The sequence below is a fragment of the Osmia lignaria genome, chromosome 3, assembly GCF_051020975.1.
Source record: "Osmia lignaria lignaria isolate PbOS001 chromosome 3, iyOsmLign1, whole genome shotgun sequence".
Lineage (NCBI taxonomy): Eukaryota > Metazoa > Arthropoda > Insecta > Hymenoptera > Megachilidae > Osmia > Osmia lignaria.
In genome coordinates, this window is record NC_135034.1 from 11261826 (window position 1) to 11281583 (window position 19758).

The 19758-nt window shown below is 35.1% G+C and overlaps 1 protein-coding gene across 6 annotated transcripts in view; it reads left to right on the forward strand.

Moving 5' to 3' along the window:
- Nucleotides 1–19758, forward strand: part of Dh44-R1 (Diuretic hormone 44 receptor 1) — a 36362-nt gene that overhangs the window by 10193 nt on the left and 6411 nt on the right. For 5 of the 6 annotated variants that reach the window (XM_034332335.2, XM_034332336.2, XM_034332337.2 and 2 more), the window contains one exon: nt 18273–18462. In XM_034332335.2, coding sequence (XP_034188226.1) covers nt 18273–18462 — 190 coding nt within the window. Of the gene's footprint in view, nt 1–16038; nt 16380–18272; nt 18463–19758 lie in introns of those variants that run through there. The other variant, XM_076692881.1, reaches the window with a different exon arrangement.

The following is a 19758-nucleotide window of genomic DNA, read 5'->3' on the forward strand; positions in this document are numbered from 1 at the left end:
AGATAATCTATCTTTTCAATTATATAAAATGTTTCTAAAGGATTAACACAAAGTTGATGATTATATGGAATGAACGTTAAATTGTATCGTGGATCTTGTTTCAACAACGCGTGACTTTAAAAGCTCCCACGCGTGGAAGAAAGTTAAACGTAAGCTTGAAACAAACATCCAGAGCAGAACTCTGTTGTATCGAATTTAATGAAACCACTGAGCAACCACGATGCTCGTTTTGTTTTTCCCCGACGAAGGAAGAGTTTAAACAGCATCGTCAGCTGTTTTTCGGTTGGTTTATAATATAAACTTTATATTATCCGAAATCACGCGAATTCGCCTGTTCTTCCTTCTTGTTGGGTAATTGAAAAGTATCGCGGAACTCTCGCGATAAATAAATTTCGCTTTTGTAAATAAATGTCAGGATAAAAATGAGAAAACGAGATGATCAATTCGCGAAGGTGTTTGATTTTTCGATAACAGAAATATAATAAAAAGGAATTCATTTTTCGATTCGGGTAGATATAAAATGAAAATGAGGACGTATTTGTGAAATTATTTGTTATTGATCGATGCAGCACAGAAAGTCAGGAAGAAACTCATTTCATGTGCCTGCAGTAACAGCAAATATCGTGCAACTCGTGGAATAATTGAATCGAAAGGGATTCATCCATCTTCGGGATAATTAATTTCCCGTTCAAGTACGAAACACGGTGCTCTGTAATTTCTGTTCCCTTTTGAAAATATTTTTAGTCCCTCTGTAAATCGTTGAAAGCAAAGTAGTGTAATTCTCGTATGTTGTAATAATGAAACTGTCAAACTATCACGTAGAAAGTAATTTATTATACCATAGCTACAGGGTTAAAGGATTAAAATATTAGAAATATATTTGAGGAAAAAAGGGTAGGAGAAGATGCATCGAGGGATGTATATTTTACACACGAATCTAGTAGCTCGCGTGTAGCTTCCTCTTTAATGATCCACCACCCTCACCTATGGGTGGAATCCATAAAACGAGCGTGCATATTGCCCGAGCTTTTACAGGAATATCAAATCGCGATTTCTACCCGCTTGAATCGGCTGTTACTACATATCTGGTCTGTGAAAGGCGAGATATATCGAGCCACGTTCAATCTGGAACTACAACATTGCTTTTGCACCCTCTTCCACTACTCGAAACGATCGTTTGAACGAAACATTAAATTTTTTTTTCCAATGTCCCTCGTGGCGTTCACAGACGGAAATCGAATTAAGGTCGACAATGTATACCATCTTTTACACGGTGCGTATGTAGAGAGTTCTTTCATAGTTTATCAACGGTAAATTGCTCCGGTTAAATTGCAAATTTAAAACCCCATTTTTGGAGGCTGGAATAATATTAGATTGTAAATAGATAAAAGGAAATTAGGTTTGCGAAAGGTTTCTGATTTACGAAAATTGGGTGTAAAGGAAAAATTTATAACTAATTCAAAAAAGGTTCGGAGTTACGAAAGGGTCAGAAATGAAATTCTCCAAAGGATCAGAAATGAAATTTACAAAGGGATTATGAAATCTTCATAATGTCTCTCGTATTCCGAATAGATTTCTTTGAAATTTTTTCGTGACAGTAGCCTAGTGTGGTCCTAGTAAACTGTTAAGTGACCAGATTTCCTTTTTCATTAAAAAGAGATGCCGATGTGAAGTTAATTATGAAAGTAGCCTAGCAAGCTGGTCGGGTTCTCCATTTAAGATCAAATTACATTAGCGTCGTGTAATGTCACCTGAAAGCAAATTACGATTGCGTGTATTTCTCGCGCTGTCGTCACTGTACAGGGTGTCCTGAAACTCGTGTTACCTGTTGATTTAAAAAACGTTATTTTATTCTAGTTGAATAAAATAATTTTTAATTAAAGTATTAAAATTAAGTTACAATTTTAAAATATTTCTATTTACAATTTTCGAAATTTCTAATACCAACACAGTATTATTATTTTATTATTATTTTTTTTTTAATTGTTCGGTATTAATGAAATGATTGAGCTAAAGTAGAACTTTATATAAATAAATTTTCTTGAACATTTTCTACTTATATTTACACGTGAAACCTATTATCTTGTTGGAGGACGCTCTGTATACAAATGCGCAGGGATTGACCATGCTCGAAATGAATATTCCCAAGTGGGATTTGAAAACCATTAACACATTGTTGACGCATTTCGCCCCGGTCTTTCGCGAATTAATTCGCGATTCCGCGGACAATAACAATGGTTTCGCTGGCTCGTGGCTTTTACGTAGTATTGTATCGTTGTTTGTCGCTGCTGTTGCTCGAAACAATGCAAATATGTTTCATCGAGTTCGTCTAATTAACACGACGACGCTAACGGATTATTCATGAAGAAGGAAATCGAGCATGGTTCAAGTTTACGCGATTAATATTTCCGCTAATAAAATGCTTCCTACTTTGCGATCTAAAATTATTTCAACACAATCTGTAATTTTATAAATTTATTTCAATTGATGCGGTGAAATAGTTGAGTCTCTCCACAAGTTTATCTTGAAATTCTTCGGTAGAAACCGGAATATTTAATAAGGAAAGCTCATAATCGGAGTTTAGGTTCATGCTCATTGAATTTTAATAACGTTTCACGAAGAATGAAAGACATTTACTCGTCGAGCAATATCTTTATTTTTCAGAGCAGAAGGTATTTTTATATCGATAGAAACGATCAAGCGTTACTCTTCATTATTTCTTTAATTCCTTTCGTATTTCTACAAGCCACTGAAAAGTTTAATCGATCGTTCATAATTAACTAGTAATCGTACGATTATCGGAGTGCTCGAAGATTATTAAGCATTCAAGAAAGTAGAGATCTCCTCGTTTGCAATAATTGTTTCGTAGTTTTGAACATTCCAGCCGAGAGAATTTCTCGCGAATGTTCACTTCGAGATTTCCAATTAACCAAGTCCATTAGCGGAGTGAAAGGAAGTAGGTGTTGGAATTATCCGGAGAAGAGGAAATTTTCATTTTTAATCTTGCAATTTTATTATTCGCTTTATTTAACCATCTTCTTAATTTTATCTAGATTTTCGATTCTATTATCATTTTTCAATCTTACTACAAGTCCTTTTCTTCGAGATACAAGTGAATCAAGATGAATCGTTTGATTTCCAGAGTGTTTTATTTAAACCTTAGTCAATTAACACCCTTTGAACCAAAAGGAATCCATTACTTCCATTATTCTCGAGACGAAGAAGAACACAAAGCGATTCTTTCTCTCATTGAGTATACTCTGGAAAAAGCTGTCCCTAATTCCCTGATCGATAATCGAAGCACATCTTTCGCGCTTGAAAGAGCAGTTGGACGCGACAGGAAATGGACGAACGGTTCGATCATCATCCACGCGTTTCATAATGCCGTGAAATCGTGTTGAATGGCTGTGGTTTCCTCTGATTTACAACGACGGTTCGCGGTAATCAGAAATGCAAAAAGAAGGATATACATTCATCATCTCCGTAAGTTACGTTCAATGTCACTTAGGTGATCGATAATCCGTGGCGTTTATCATAGGTGGGATTTAAATTTAGAAGACATTTTTCAGTTTGAATCGCGTACATTTTTTAACAAAAGTCTATTTACGTGAAGAATGTATTTTGAATGAAGCATGAATATTATAGGGTTGATCAATTGATAAGAGAGACAGAAGCGTGGAAAACGACGCGATTTTGAGTTTCCAAAGCTCCGAACATTTTGATCATATTAAAGTCAACAACTTTATTCGACGGCGAGAGGGTAATTAGATTCGTGGGTTATCGTGAATAGCATCCGGAAAGTTTAACCGCACGTGCTCTCTCGGTGCGGTTGCAGTTCCGGTTCCCAGTGTACCAATCTCAAAATTTATACACGAGAAGATGTTATTTTGCAAACGTTCGACCGGATATTTCACACTCGAGATCAAAAATAAACAGATAATTTCGAGCTTCAATTTCATCGGAACTATTCATTTATTCCATAAGCAATATAGTACTAAATATAAATAGTTTAGTCGAATATTTTTCTATAGCAGTTATGGCTTTTTTTGAAACAACAGAGGCAGAGGTAAAGAAGGATTTAAATTAGTTTTTGAACTTTCTAATATGACCAGAATCAAACACGTAAGTAACTTCATCGAATGATATTCTACTGAAAGGTCTGACTGGATTTCTTTAGAGAAAATTAGATTACCAATTTTTTTTTTTTTATTCATTCTATATGGAACTTGTTGACAAGTTTTTCAACGCATCCTTGACGGTGTCGAATCGATTTTCGATTTAATGTTTCCAACCAGACATAAATCCAATTACGATCATCGATCTGTGAGATGGCCGACTAACATATCTCGTACATGTTCAATGACATGTTTCAACTCAATTTCTCTTTTTCTGATGCATCTCGTTCTTATCGTGATTCCATTTCCCTGCTGAGATGGAAAATACATCTGTGAACATCTTTTGAATAATTCAAACATTTGAAAAGTCAAATTGATTTATTAAAATTTTTATAAATCCTTCTTGTTTATATTCATAGTCATCGTTCAGGTTAAAACAAATTTGAGGAAGTCTCTTCAACTTTGAAATATTGCCCAATATAAAGTTCAATAAAACTAGCCCTCTCGAACGTACGAATATTGGAAATAACATGCACTTCGAAACTCCTCCTTGTGTCTTACGTTTCATTGTTCGTCAAATTTAAGAGAGTTCAAGGTTGGAGGCTTGTAACACGATCCAATAAAGAGGGCTTTCAAGTTGCAACAAACTGTCAACTTAGAAGCTGTCGCAATAAAAGTGGAAGTCCTCGAGAAGATGGGAAGAAATTTTACAACCCTTTTGTTCGTCTTCCTTAGTTTCGAGTAATACGAGAAGCTTGATATCGAGAATTGACTCAACCACAGATTGCAAGTAGAAAATAACTACAAATAACGATCACAGAGACGGAAATCACATTTATTTCTTCGTTTAATCCTGACTTAAGTCTTCGGTCGTTTCCTCTGTCAAAAGAGGATTCCTGGGCTTAGATGTGTACAATTTTTCAATTTTCTACCTTAGTTTCCACCTTGACAGTCAGTGTGCTAAGATTTCAAAACATATTTACAAATTCGATCTTATCGATCGTGGGTCGTGATTGGATTTATGTGCAGATCAGGGGTTGACGAACTAACCACTTTATTCGAGAAGAACCCTTACGGACAGATAAGGGAGGTTTTAGAGCATACTTTAGCTAGAAAGAGCCACTCAGATACCAACTTCAATTAAATTAATTAAGATAGTATAGAATATAAGGATTAAATGAATTAGTGAGAGGAAATAATAATTAGGTATCACAAAGTTGCATCTTTATGATTGGAAAATAATTTCAATAATATTTCGAATATTATTCCTTTCATCTCCTTTCAACTATTTATGTAAATTAAATTCATGATACAGGCCCTGGTGAGCCTGATGGCATTTAACTTGTTAATGCAGCACATGCATGCAAACACAGTTGCGCGTACACGTTAGTTTTAATCGTGTTACAGTCTCTACTGTGTACGTGAAATTACTTTTTCTCTTACAGTGGTGAAACAGTGTTAAATGCGCTCAACATGGAACGGTTTCTGCGGTTTAAGAAAGAAACTCGAAATGAATATACACTCGAGTTAAGTCTATTTATTCATCAAGAGCTGTTTGCTCGGTGGTTTGCATATTAAAAATGAATTAATTTTGTGTACACAGTAGATGAGATGTTTAAAAAATGAGTTGCAGAGAAATTTCGAATTTCGTAATTGAAAAAATTTCCATCTCGTTAAAATAATTTTGTAATTAATTATTATTGAACGGTTTCAATATTCTTCAGAACATTTTTCTTTAAGCCCTTAATGGATTCAGCTTTTAGGAATTCAATGAAAGCGAAGAAAGAAAGCGTTAAATTGCTTTTTCCTGAGATTTTCCAGCATGACAGATCAAATATTCCTTGAATGACAACGATCAACGATTACGTTGATCGTGTTAAATCGTCTCGAAAATTGGCTCTAAACGACGTTTCCATTCGCGGCGTTTTCTCTGGAACGAGATCGTCGAGCTAATGATCGAGACTGGTAGCTAGCACCGGATGAAAATCGGTTTGCGAGCTGGAAAATTCACAGTAAACTGTTTCGTTTCGATATCCTTTGAATCTTAAATCTCATTTCAGTCTTTCGCTTTCCATTTAATTTGTACACTTTGAGACTATCATCCACTTCCATTACACGATGTTGTGTATCATCTACAAAATATTATTAAAAAAATAGATATCAGAGGGATTAATTTTGCAAACAGTAAACCCTGGATCGATCGTGGCCAAAACTCGTAACTTCGAATTTTTATAAAATGATTATAAAAATATTCGATCATCTGAAAATTGTTACCGATTAATTTGTATCTTTTATTATTATTTTCCTTTTTTTCATGGAACTCATAAATTCTGGATGTGTACATGTTCACTGTCAGTTCGGATGTCGGTATATTGCCTAGTGCACTTTATGCCATCCGCTTTATAGAACCTTGGAAGTGTTTTGCCCTGACAGAGCGAGTAAATATTACCCCGTGAGACCAGTTTCATACGTGTGATCGTGTATTTTATCACAAGCCAGGCCACGTTTCCCTTAATTCTCTTGGTGACCACTCGCTGAAACACATGGTGTTCGCTGACCATAAAGGAGGATCCTTTCCTTGAATAAATCTTCCTGTTACAGACGTAAACGAACTTCAAATATTAGTCGCAAGTTATCATAGAATATCATATATCATTCTCCTATTCTTCAGTTCATTTATTGTCCGAACAATAATGGTGAGAATTAATACTGGAGAAAAATGGGAACGGGGTGAGGGTATTAATAGAAATTCTAAGAAACATGAATTCTCGCTTTATTAGAGCTGGGGGGTTTTATGAAAACCGTAATGGAATTCGAAAAATGATTTCATTGCTGTTTTAAATGGGTCATAGGATTGCGAGCATTTCTTTCAAATGCTGAGATTGCTAATAAATATTTATTTAATTTTATTGGATCGTTATGCCATTCGATACAGTCGCATTTTAGTATAATTAGAGTGTTCCAGTATACTCGTGATTAAATCTGGCTTTCCCAGGAAAAGTAATGATGTTCGGGCTTCCCACACCGTATACATAGGTTCGCGGTTATTTTATAATGAATATAAATTATCTTAAAAGACAGGGATCAGTAGGGTATACATTAATGAAATTCATAAATGAAACACATCATTTTCACGAAATTATCCACCCTTGCCGTTTGCGATCAAAATGACCGGTGTTCGTACGCAGTTTATCTCCGGTATCGAGGTAAATTAACGAGGTCCTAACCACTGGCTCGGTTCGATAATAATTATTCTGTGGACCTTAATTACGTGACTGCAGGGGCATACGTAACACGGTGTTTACACATTTATTCACGAACAAGAGGCACACGTTAGTCGCCTCGAGTGAGGTACGATTTCACAGAAATCATGGAGCTATTTAAGTGATAATTAATCATTGTCATTTCTATAATATAACGAATGATAACTGTACTATTTTTTATTAGACTTATTTTCATTTTCCCAACAATAATTTAGCTGTCCATTTTAAATTGCAAAAATATTTAATAACGCTGCCCTACGATATTAATGTTCGAAAGATCTACAAAGACGTGGCGAAATTAAACACCATTGCTCTTTCGAAAATGTAATTTTCTAACAGATGAGTCCTTTTGTCAGATTACTATTCTACTTTGTCTCTGAACGGACAGTATAAATTCGTCTTTATTCTCCTAGCAACAGCAACACATCCATAATGGGTCAACTGAAAGAATTGCCTCGTTTCGTATATAAAGAACTTCGAAGGAGTGCTCTAAGCCTGTATCGACTTAACAGGCGTTCTTTCAATTTCTCCTCATGGAATGCTTTACGGGAGATCGTATACGAAACCCCACTAAATTTCACTTCTCTTTCTACTCTTTATTTTTTTCTTCCTTCTTCTTTTTTTTTTATATATAACACGAAGTCCTTTGAGCTCTCAACGAAGAACGCTGAGATTTTAATCAGCTACAAAGAACGGCTAGAGAAAGGGAATGAAAAAGGAATACCTTGGAGAAGGTTGATAAAAATACGAAAGCTCTCAGAGAAAATGCGGCACGAAAGGAATGGTGAAATAAAGTTAGGATAATAGAAATAGATTCGGTGGGTTGGGAAATGAAAAAGCTCTGGTAATGAACGGGAATCGACAATCTTCTCGAGGAGATAAGCTATTAGATTGCTCGCGTTTTCACGCGAAATGGACGACTCTTAATTCTTCTGTAATTCTGAATGAAAGTTTCAAAAGTATCTTACATAAATGAAAGCTTCTGTTCGAACAACGTAGGTTCAGCTCGTTCATTTCATATGTTTTTCCGATGTTAAACCTTCACTGTTCATTTAAACTTGATACTTCCCATTGAATTCTCAACTATGGAAAATTAGCACGGCGCAACAAGTAGAATGGAGCGTATAAAATCAGACGGCGTAGGATATATGCGTTTCAATTTCATTTAATTCGTTCTGATGGGCATCACGGTTCGTTAAAACATTATAAAGTAGAATATGTTCCTTTTTCGCGTTAACGAAAACCATTCTGGTCATATAATTATGAATTTTCCAGATAACGAACCACACTGTGTCGTTGTCTGTATTTTTCTGCGTAAAGAGTTCGTTTAATAATCCAGGGATAACTTTTTTTAGAAAATTAAGAACAGAATTTTATTCCAACGAATATATAAATTTCTAGAATATAGAAATATAAATAAATTTGTTTTATTTTAAAAAATTATTGCAAAATTTCAGTACAATTTTTTAGTTACAATTCTTCTAATTATAGTAATTATCAGTGTCGTATGAAAATGAATTTCTCACCCCTTTGTTCTTCCTCGTCGCTAACGGTTCTCAACCCTTAAACAAGTAACAAAAGGGGATCCTTGACATCGGAACAAACACTTCACCTTCTCGCCCCTGTATCAATCTCTCCTTTCACTTTAACAAGTACGCCACGTTCAAAACGCGAGAATAGCTTGTTTCTCCGTGACATTAATTTCCTGTTGCAACGTCGAATCGGGATGAAACGCGACGTCATCCCTCGAATGTGACCGCAGAGCACGTTTCCCCATTGAAAAAGACCATACTCTGTCCAGGAGAACTTGATGGTGTTTCATAAACCGACCATAGCTCTTCGACACGATTTATACTGTTCATCGTATCTTCTCCTCTCCGAACGAGAATATTTTTCACACAATCTCGCGGTTCGTGTGTCCTCGAAGAAAAGCTTCTGGGAAAAATTCCGTCTTTACCATGAAAATTGAGCTCGAAACTCGTGAGCTACTCTGGGACCGGAAGTAATTCTCCGACCTTTCTGCGGAATTAAGCTTGGAGATAGAAAAGGGTAATGATGAAGTTACAAACTGTCTTCTCCGTGTCAAAACTAAAGTGAGTGTGATGTAGTAGTCCAGTTAAATATTAAAACAGTTATTTTTAAGTTGAAAATAATGCAGAAAATTGAATAGATAAAGGATGGAACATAATTTAATTATATACCCATTCTTTATTTCGGCAATAGCCAACATACATTCCAACAAAAATATCTCGATAAAATTTATAATTTAAAATAAGAAACTTGAAACCATTGATTTTGACTGGTTTGATAGTTGAATAACTGTTACATAAAAATTATCATAAAAAAAAAAAAAAAAAAAAATTGTTGGGAACCAAGGATTTGAACCGAGGATCTTCAGATTGTGAGTCTTGGATCCACTCCGTGGTTGAACACATGCCCCGCAATCTAAAGGTCCCCGGTTCAAACCCTTGGTTCCCAACATTTTTTTTTAATTTTTTTTTATGATAATTTGTATGTAACAGTTATTCAGAAAGACACAAATTATCATTTAAAAAAAAGAAATATTGGGAACCAAGAATTTGAACCGTGGATCTATAGATTGCGAGTTGTATGTGTGAGTTTATCATACTTCAGAATGTAAGGAGTAACTAACTGTAATTGTTAATATCTTTTAAACAATTAGCCGTCTGCCCCCAAAAGGGAGTATAGACGTGTTCAGCTCGACGAGCTTTAAAAGCTGGCAAAGTTTCATTAATAAGTGAGTGTAACACTTGGGTAGTTTTCCGTATAAGAATGGGACGATGCCTTCGAGAATTCGTTTCCTATAGGATGCTAGCAATTCCTTTGAAATCGAGGGCACCGAATAAATCATCGGTTTCTCTGTGCGAAGAATAACTGGAACATGCTCGTCGAACTAACTCAATTCAAAAGCACTTCTGGAACCTTTTCTTCACACGATCGTTTAAAGTTGATCGAGTTTAGAAAACGTTTGTTAACGATGAAACTAAAAGAGCAATGCATCTCAAATATAAGGAGTTTATTTTTTAATTAAACGATAGATTCGGCAATAATACACAGAAAGCATTGGAGTTGGTTGTATGATTTTGATAATTGAATTTCGTTTCTTCTGCAAAGTATCAACATTATGCTATCTGATTGCACGATATTAACGGTGATCGTAAATTTTGCCGGATCACGTGCATCCGGTAATTATCTCGTACTACACAGAGATCGTGCATCGTCATCATCGCCGAAAATATACAAATACAAGCTCTCGTATCTTGCTACAATTTCTCTTTTCCCGTGGACAGGCGTAATTTTGTTTATGGCATTCACACTCGGCTGATAACGAATGGTAAACACGAGCGACAATAAACTGATAGGAAACGGTGTTTTCCCCTTGTTTTCGCATCCATGTTCTCCACGCGTAACATCTTCTATTCTAAATGAATAATAACAGCTCGTTTCAATCAAGCAGGAATTCATTTTTAAAAGAATTTTTAATTCTTCAATATAATATTCCATTCTTTGTTCCCTGCATAAATCTGCATTTTATACAAATATTCCAGTGACATTCAATCATCGAAGCTGTCTTTGTCGTTTCCGTGCTATCCCATCGATGCAAGTATTGTTCAAAGCACTTTGTTAAAACTGAAACTGTATCCTGTAAAACGAAACATACTCGTATTTTACGTTTACGTTTTGTTTCCGCGTTGAAATCGACGCACGTACGTTTCGTGTGAATCAAAGATTGAATATAACAAAAAAAAAATAAATAAAAAACAAATAAAAAATTTTTTTTGGACAGTCCAATTAAAGAATGGTGACAATGGAAATCTCCTTAATCTTTTTCATCTGTTATCTTTCTTTTTAAACATGGTTTTAATGTTTAAATTTTAAGAGAAAATAATTTTAGAGATTTTTTGTTCTTAATTTCGAAACACAATATTCTATTTTCTGAAAAATATTCGAGCACCTGGTCTTGTATTGTATACCTTGATGAAGCAAAATTTTCCTTTTACATCGGTTTGTTTACGTTGCTGCAAGAAAATACACGGTGCAGAAGAAAACAAAAGTCTGCTATATATAGCAAGCGAGTTAAGCAAGCTACGAGGTCATATTTACACCATAGAAAACAAACAGCGCAAATCCTTTGACAAAAAGCTCAACGAATTACTAAAATGGAAGCTCAGTTTTCCAATTTTCAATATTAATTCTGTAAGCTAAAGTAGAATTATTCGAATTATTCTGAGAGATATAAGATGCATCTTATTTAATATTATCATCAAAAGAAATGTCGGAATATTCTATACTAAAAAATGAAAGATCTAGGTCAGAGAGGGATGATTCAGTTTTGCTCTTAAAACTCGGAACAAACTAGAGCATCGGGCTCGAGTTAATATTAATTCCAGTCACGAAATAGACACGATAAAAAAGAAGTAAAACTTTAATTTCCACGAATATTGAACGACGTTTTGTTTGTGAAGATGGCGCAATTTTGTTCGTAGAAAAAAATTCATTGAAATTATGATTGTCCGCTTCTGAACAGGATACGACGAACGTAATAAATATAATTGAGTCAGTGTTACCGTGTTAATTAAAACTGGTGAAGTATTCCGATGGACGTTTCGACGTTAAATTAATTATCGTAAATTATTTAGTAACAAAGTATCGTGCATCGAGATTTTTGGACAGACCTGCAAATTACATTTAGGTAATTTGCAATTTTCGCCGCTTGCAATTAGCGGAACAAAAATTTCAATTTCTTTGATGTAAAATTGAATTTGAAGTCTTAATATTAAATTATAGCATCCCTGAAGTGACAGTGGAACTGCTGCAACTAGATAAAGCATCTTTTGTTAACTTTTTCTCAGACGGAAATCAAATTGATTACTCGATTACAGTCGACGTCTTTGCACAGGAAACATGCTATCGATCGCGACTTCCGGGAGTGATCCTTGTCGGAAGATGTCGATGTTTAACGCAAGTTAAACGTAAACGTAAGTTAAACAAGTCTTCATTCAAGGATACGAAACGTGTAAACAACGGTATTTATTTAGAAAGTTGGAGTTAAGATCCTTATCACTGAAACAAAATTATTTGCAAAATAAAAATACAAGTAAAAAATCAAGTATTCTATTAAGTTGTCAGTTAAAATTCTTACAAAAATAATAATCCTTTTTCTCTTTGTACACTTTTATAAAAATGAAATTGTTTTTAGAACGGATATGACCCAACGAGACATAGCAGAGTGTTCCAGTTACTTTAATGGAAATAAAATTGCTCGGAAAATGGAAATTGTACTATCCAGAATCCTCTTTTCATTTTTTACATATTAGAAAAAATTTAATCAGATTAAATTCTTACAAGAAAATTATTACTTTATATCCGTGTAAAAGTAGAGCGGTATAATATTAGTTTGATAGTTTCATTTTCTAAGTAACTGCTTAAATAGAAACAATATGGTTATAGTTAAATTCCCGGTAAACTCAATCCCCTAGAAATTCAATGGTTGTATTAAATTTCCATTTAACGCTTCATTATGGATCTCCATGCTAAGCCAATCATTGAAATCCATCACATTTTCATTCATTTCATATCGAAACGATGAATAAATATCTATTTCACTATTTTGACGATACAAGAGTGTCAAATTCGCAAGTTGAAACCCTAAGTACCGTGCGTCGCCGACTCTCCGGAAGAATCACTGATACAGAAAAGCGAAGTTTGAGTTTAATAATTTAGCGATGAAAAGCGATGTATTAAGATAAGTAATGCAATTAAGTTACGAACAATCTGAAACAATGCCATTTGGACGTAGCGATGCAAATCTCATTCATAGGTCATTGTTCGACCACAAAGTGGAAGAGCCATGCTATGAATGCTTTGCTTAAGCATCTTGTTCTGTAAGCTGGATTATCTGCATTACCTCTATAGTACATATAAATATTGTTGCCCTCGTTAAACAGTCTGTTCGATGTATTTCTGTGAAAATTACGGGAATTATCATACAAGTTCGATGAATAATTAGTGTTGAAATCAACGAACGAGAAATACTTTGTTTGAATTAAAAATACCAATTTGTTATTACGAATTCGACTCGGCAAACATTTTTCATCGGTATAATTCTCGGTTAAGCTCTACAGTACCTTTGCCCCATTTATTATTTCACCTTACCGGATAAAACATCGTATAAATTAAACGTAGAATTACTTCCTAGGGAGGAAAATTTTCAATTGAAATTACAATTTTCTCGGACAGAATTCAAATTAGCAAACATTATAATTACTTTAATTCCAAATTAATTTTTGCAACAAGTAGAACACTGACCTTGCTGAAACTCCAATTAATTAAAAACATTTCATATGAGAAATTTCTGAAATTTCTATTTGAAGCCTCTCGTGAGAGAGGAAAAATATCTGGTTCTAAGTTGCTGAAAGAATTCGAATCGCCAGCCGATGGAATTAGGATAATTCTTAATTGATCCCAGTTCTCTGGAATCGAGAGAGATCAGTGTGAAATTACGATGGAAAAATGCAATTTCATCTGTAGAAGGCTCTTGTGACGAGAGTCGTTTCCATTACGAGTAGACGGGAAAAGAAACGTCGAATTGACAACAGCCACGGCACAAAGCAACTGCAAATAAATAACAGGTTGTAATTCGATTTGCCGTTCTTTTGCCGATGGGAACGTTTAATCCGGTCAACCAATTACGATCAGGGCTTTTTTGCGTCCGATACGTCGTTAATTTCTTCGACAGAGCATGGAAACAAACGACGGAAAAATTGTGATAAAAAGGAGTACACGTTAGAAATTTCTTAACTTGTCGTCCGATAAATCACAAAGTTAATCCATGAGAATTTTTATTTTTATTTTTTTTTAACAAAAGGACTAAAATTATATCTTTTCGTTAAATATAACTAAACTTCTTTATTTTTTAATTAAAAATCGAAATGGTAAGATATTACAATGTTGATGAAGTATCCTGTAACATTTATGGCTCGCTAACAAGCATTAATGAGCATTATTGGCGCGAACTAGTATAACGAGCGTTGCCTCAATGAGTTTCCATTGTGCTTCGCTATTGAACACTTCGGAATAATTAATTGTAATCATTGGAAACGTGAATGAAGATTAACTAGCTACACTATCAAGTTATGAAATCATACCATTTTGAGGATTATATTCTGAATTTTTTTTTCCCAAAGGTATATTTCATTTATTAATTTTCAAGTATATCGAAGAACGTTGAAACATTTATATCGACGGTTTGTCGTTTCACAGTCGTCAACGTCTCGTCGCGATAAACACAGCCGTCATCGAAAACATTTAATTGCAAAGTATCGATCAACTCCGTCCAATCTCATTGAAGCCCATCGCGGATCAGGATTTCCGTCGCGATTTTTCAAAATAATTGACGTCGAATTAACCGACGAGGATAACCGAATTGAATGACGAACATCGGACATCGTCGAAGTGAATTGTATCGTTCCATAGAATATAATCGGTAAGCGAAGCGCGCAATTTTCCGCTTCCCGACGAACCGGAGTCTCATCCAGCCGGGAGAACACCTAACGAGACTAAACAACTCGTTACGTTCCACTTTAATCACCCTTACATCTGGAGCCGCGCCCGGATAATTAATGTACGATCCTGTAACACAACTGACTTAACTCATTTCCGGTAGCTTAACATCCTCTCTACTAGTAAATCTCGAGGATTTCTTGAACCGTGTCAGGCGATTCGAACTCTTGAATACAGGTCGAATTGTTTTTAGTATTTAGAAATCGATAATTTCTATTTTTTTTTTTTTCAATTTGATAAATTAAAATAGAGGAGACTGGGGTTAGTTAAAGAGTAGCTTAACTACAGAATTAATCTATAATCGAATATTATCAATAACCAATAATCAACTTGAAATAATTCCATAATACTCTGTAAGAACCAAAGTCTTTAAACGTGAACGAAAGAACCGGAAACAGAAAGATTCGACGAAGAAATTTTTAAAAAGATCCCCTTCAAACTTCTTTATTAACTTCTCAAACGTGCTTCCTGAGATTGCTTTTCCCGAGCTTTATTCTTTCTTCTTAAATCCTCGATATCATTTCTATCGTTCGTTGTGATTCTGAATTCTGTTCGAGCAGACAAGAAGAAGGATCTCTACTAGTTCATATATATTCTGGAAGGATGTTTGAACAGTTGAAATAGAGATGTGTGCCAGATGAATATCGATCGTTCTCCGGGGAAAGGCTTAGATCGGGGTATTATTACGGATCATAGAGAATTATGGATTATAAACGGCGGATTGCTTTGAGGGAGGAATACATATCACGTGTTCTATGCTCTCTATTTATTGCTTACACGAAATTGGAAGTAAGGTACAAGATATGGCTCGAATAATTGGAAAAAAAAAATGGTATTAAATAAAATTGATTAACCCGCCTCAGCGATAACATGTGAAGGACATAAAAGTTTCCTTTCTATGAGGAGAAACGAGACTGACAGAATTATTGGAAACTTTCATGGACAATTTGATCAGATAAGTTTTTATCCCATTATTTCAGTAATGTTCTTATCCAACACAGAATTCAATAATAATTCTATTTTTAATCAATAGATCGCTTTCAGATATCTATAATATCTATTTTATAATAATTATCGATAATTGTCATTTCAGTGAAATGACACGCGAAATTCCTGATAACAGGAAAACTAATCCCAAGGAAACAGTAGGAGGATAATTTTACGGGTGAAAATCGTGAGAGGGAAAAAGAATTGGTCGGGAGGGATTACTGGATCGAGATTTGAACGCGGATCTTTCATCTGACGGGGGTGACTTTGCTTTAACCGATTTAGCTATCCGGGTCATCGGCAAAATCTTTTCTCGTAATCCTTTCTGACGTAGTTGCTGGCCACGTTTCTGCCATCCTGATGAATGTGACTCGACCTAAACGAAAACCAAACCTGGAGATACAGGGTATAGGGGATACTGTGATACAGGGTAAGGTGGTATGTGTTTATAACTGCTGATTATTACTTAAAGTTTGATTATCTAGATCAATATTCTTTCAAATAAAACAAATTCTAATTAATGAAACGCGTTACTTTGTTTTTTACAATGTTTTAAAATTTAAGTGCGTAATCCTGTACCATCTTACCCTAATTTTTAAAAAATATATGGATTAGAAATAAAGTATAAACGTCGGATATTACTTTTGAAAATCGTAAATTTATGGCTAAGTTGTTTTTGAAGTTCAACAAGATAATGCTTTTATCTAGAGAGAGAAAAAAACAGAGAATATCTGAACTGTTGATTTTTACAAGTCTATCAACGTCAGATATAAATAATGTTCTACCTTCGAGGAGGTAAATTCCGGCTACCATTATCGACGTCCCGAAGGAAGTTGACTGGTGAAAAATGAAATTTTTCTCTGATGAAAAAGTTGTGATCTAGTCTGTCACTAACGCTCGTTAGTACGATGAAAAATGAGCATAATTATGAGTTATTTAAAATGTCTCGTTAGAAATATCGATTTATTAACGTGCAGGTGAAACTATACTTTCAAAAGTTAATAACAGGAAACTGTAATTATAACAATTGCTAAAGGTGGAAATATAATAAAAGTTCAACCGATTCGAAAATCAAATTCTCAGAATCTACGTAGTATAAAACGGGAACAGGATCCTCCCCGCGAAAGTTCCTTATTTGCAAACGTTTCAAACTTTCCAATCGAATTTATTTTTCTACAACCTTTCAGGAGTACTTTATTTGTGCAAAATTTTGTAATTCCATCGTTAGTTACAAAACATTTCCAAAACTTATTGAAATGTGCGGAATTTTCAGCGCATGTTTCACTCGCGCCAGAAGCAATTACAAATATGCATTACACGTGAAAGGTACATCAGGACCCCAACCTTTGTATATTCTCTATGCAAATTTCCACTGTCCCATAAATCAGCTGTTAAGTTTAAAAGGTTTTTCCTCTATGAAGCGGGAGAGCTTAGTTTCAGAGTAAGCTTCAATTCCATTTTCCAAGGAGAAGGAGATTTCGTTCTTTTTTTTAAAGAAAGCGCACTTCTTTTACATAGAGCGTTGTAAAATATGAAGGAAAGGAACAGAGGTTAATTCGTAAGACCCTTGTGATCGGTGAACCCCGTGGGAGTCGAATTGTTAATCATCAAGCCGCGTGTCAAAGTCGGCTAGAATCTGGCACCCTTGTAAATTAAGAAACTCGTTTGTATGCGACGTTTCGCTTTGCGAACGACCTTCTTCCCTCTTTATCGATTACACACAGCCACTTTCTTTTCGACAGTATTGAATAATGCAACGCGACCGACATCCGTCACGGTCTACAAATACCGCGAGACCAGGGAGATCGGTGAAAAATCACGATTTTAACCTCTCATCTGGACGACCGGGCCTTTTGACATTTGTATTTAAATGTTACACACGGAGGTATGGATCGATCGATAGGACGAAGCCTTTCAGCTAGGAAAATTGCTACCGTGAAGCTATCAGCGTGCGGTGGAAAAAAAAGAATGTTTGATAGAGCAATATTTGTCGATGAAATTTGTATTTGATCTCTTTTCCGTGAGAAAGTTTTTGATGCGGTGAAAAAGTGTGAATTCTTAACCCTTTTTTTTTTTAAATCGAAATTGATCGAAATAGTTAAAAATTTAGGCTGCAAACTTTTTGTATTTAAAAATAATTTTTCAAAGTTCCCAGAAGGAAATTCAGCTTATAGTTAAACTTCTCCAGGGAAATATACTTTAATGTTTATGCCAGAAGTGTAACATCGCTAGCGATAAAGTAATTATACACTTGCCGCAGCTCAACGGAAAAATCGAACGCTAAAACCATGAATACTAACGAGGATAATGTTATTTGTTACAGAAAACGCGAGCCGCTTGTGCAGGCTGGACGGTATCTGGAGTAACTATACTAACTATACCCTCTGCCGTGATCTTCAGGAACCGGATATCGAAGGAAGCGTAGAAATCATTTCGACAAAGATTTATTTCGTCGGATATAGCATCTCTTTGCTCACCCTCGTCATTGCTGTGTCCATTTTTCTTTATTGCAAGTAAGTAATTATTTGAATAATCAGAGGGAAACGATTAGAAAGACCTTATTACCGAAAGGAAACGAACGTTAGAAATTATTTCCTATTGGATCAAGGAACCGCAACAGGTAAAAATTGTCCGTGATATGGAAATTATTCAGAGCTCGTTACTACCGGTGCTTTGAGGTCAGAACGCTAAGGATCCAGGGAAAACATAAATTTTGGAAGCACGGAATAAGCTGGGAAATAGTAGGTGCACGAAACAGGGAGATATTTTATTAATCGCATTTGGGAACTGAAATGCACACTTCCGAGATGAATCCGTGGTTTCCGTTGGATCTTAATTATTAACACCATGATGCATCAGATATTCGAGACAGACAAAATATTACCTTCGGTTTTGTTATCGATTACACGAACTTACAAAGAAGAATTTCTTTTCTTTATATTTGTGCAGGATAAATCAATACAGTTAGGAAAATTGAAAGTTAAATAAAAAAATCTCTAAATGAATAACAATTTAATAATTATAAAATTAAATAATAACGTTTTATGCTTAGTATAATAATACAGTCAAGCCTTGATTACAGGATTTTATTAATTAACCGGTTTAAAGTACTCTGGCGCGGTAATTGATCTGACGGCCGAATTATTTCAGTTTATACTACTGAAATTACCCAGGGGATACGCGTAACCGCGCGTCGCGCCTTATTCGTCTTATTCCACTGGAAACGAGTGAACTACCATCGAATCGGTTAAAACTCGACGTTTTGATGTATATCGGTGAATCGAACGCGAAATTACTATCCGTTGTGTCTGTGAAACTTTCACGCGAAACAATTCGCGTGCGGAATATCTTATCGGCCGGTTTCAAAGAAATAAATGGCACGTTTGCGACGACCAACTATTACGTTCCTTGCCTGCAAAACAAACAATAAATATACAAAAGGAGAACATCGATGGCGATGTTTCTCGACGATGTAATAATAAAATAAATAAAATTGAAATTGGATAAAACAAAGCAATTATTCGAATTTTATTCGGTACAGCAGGTGAAATTGAACTTTGTGCAATATCTGTGTACAAATACAACTTCCAGTTCGTTCAGAGATAGAAGAAATGTAACAACGCTACGTTGAAAAGGGAAATTGTACGTGTCCCTTTGTCCACGAATTGTTCAAGTTAAACGGAACGAACAGAGGAATCGAAGAATGAAAATTGAAGAAAGGAATTGTGCTTTCGAGCATATGTTTCCCGTGTATTGTTCCCGGTACCGTAAACAGAATAGAATGGTCCGCGCGTGAATGTAAAAAGAAA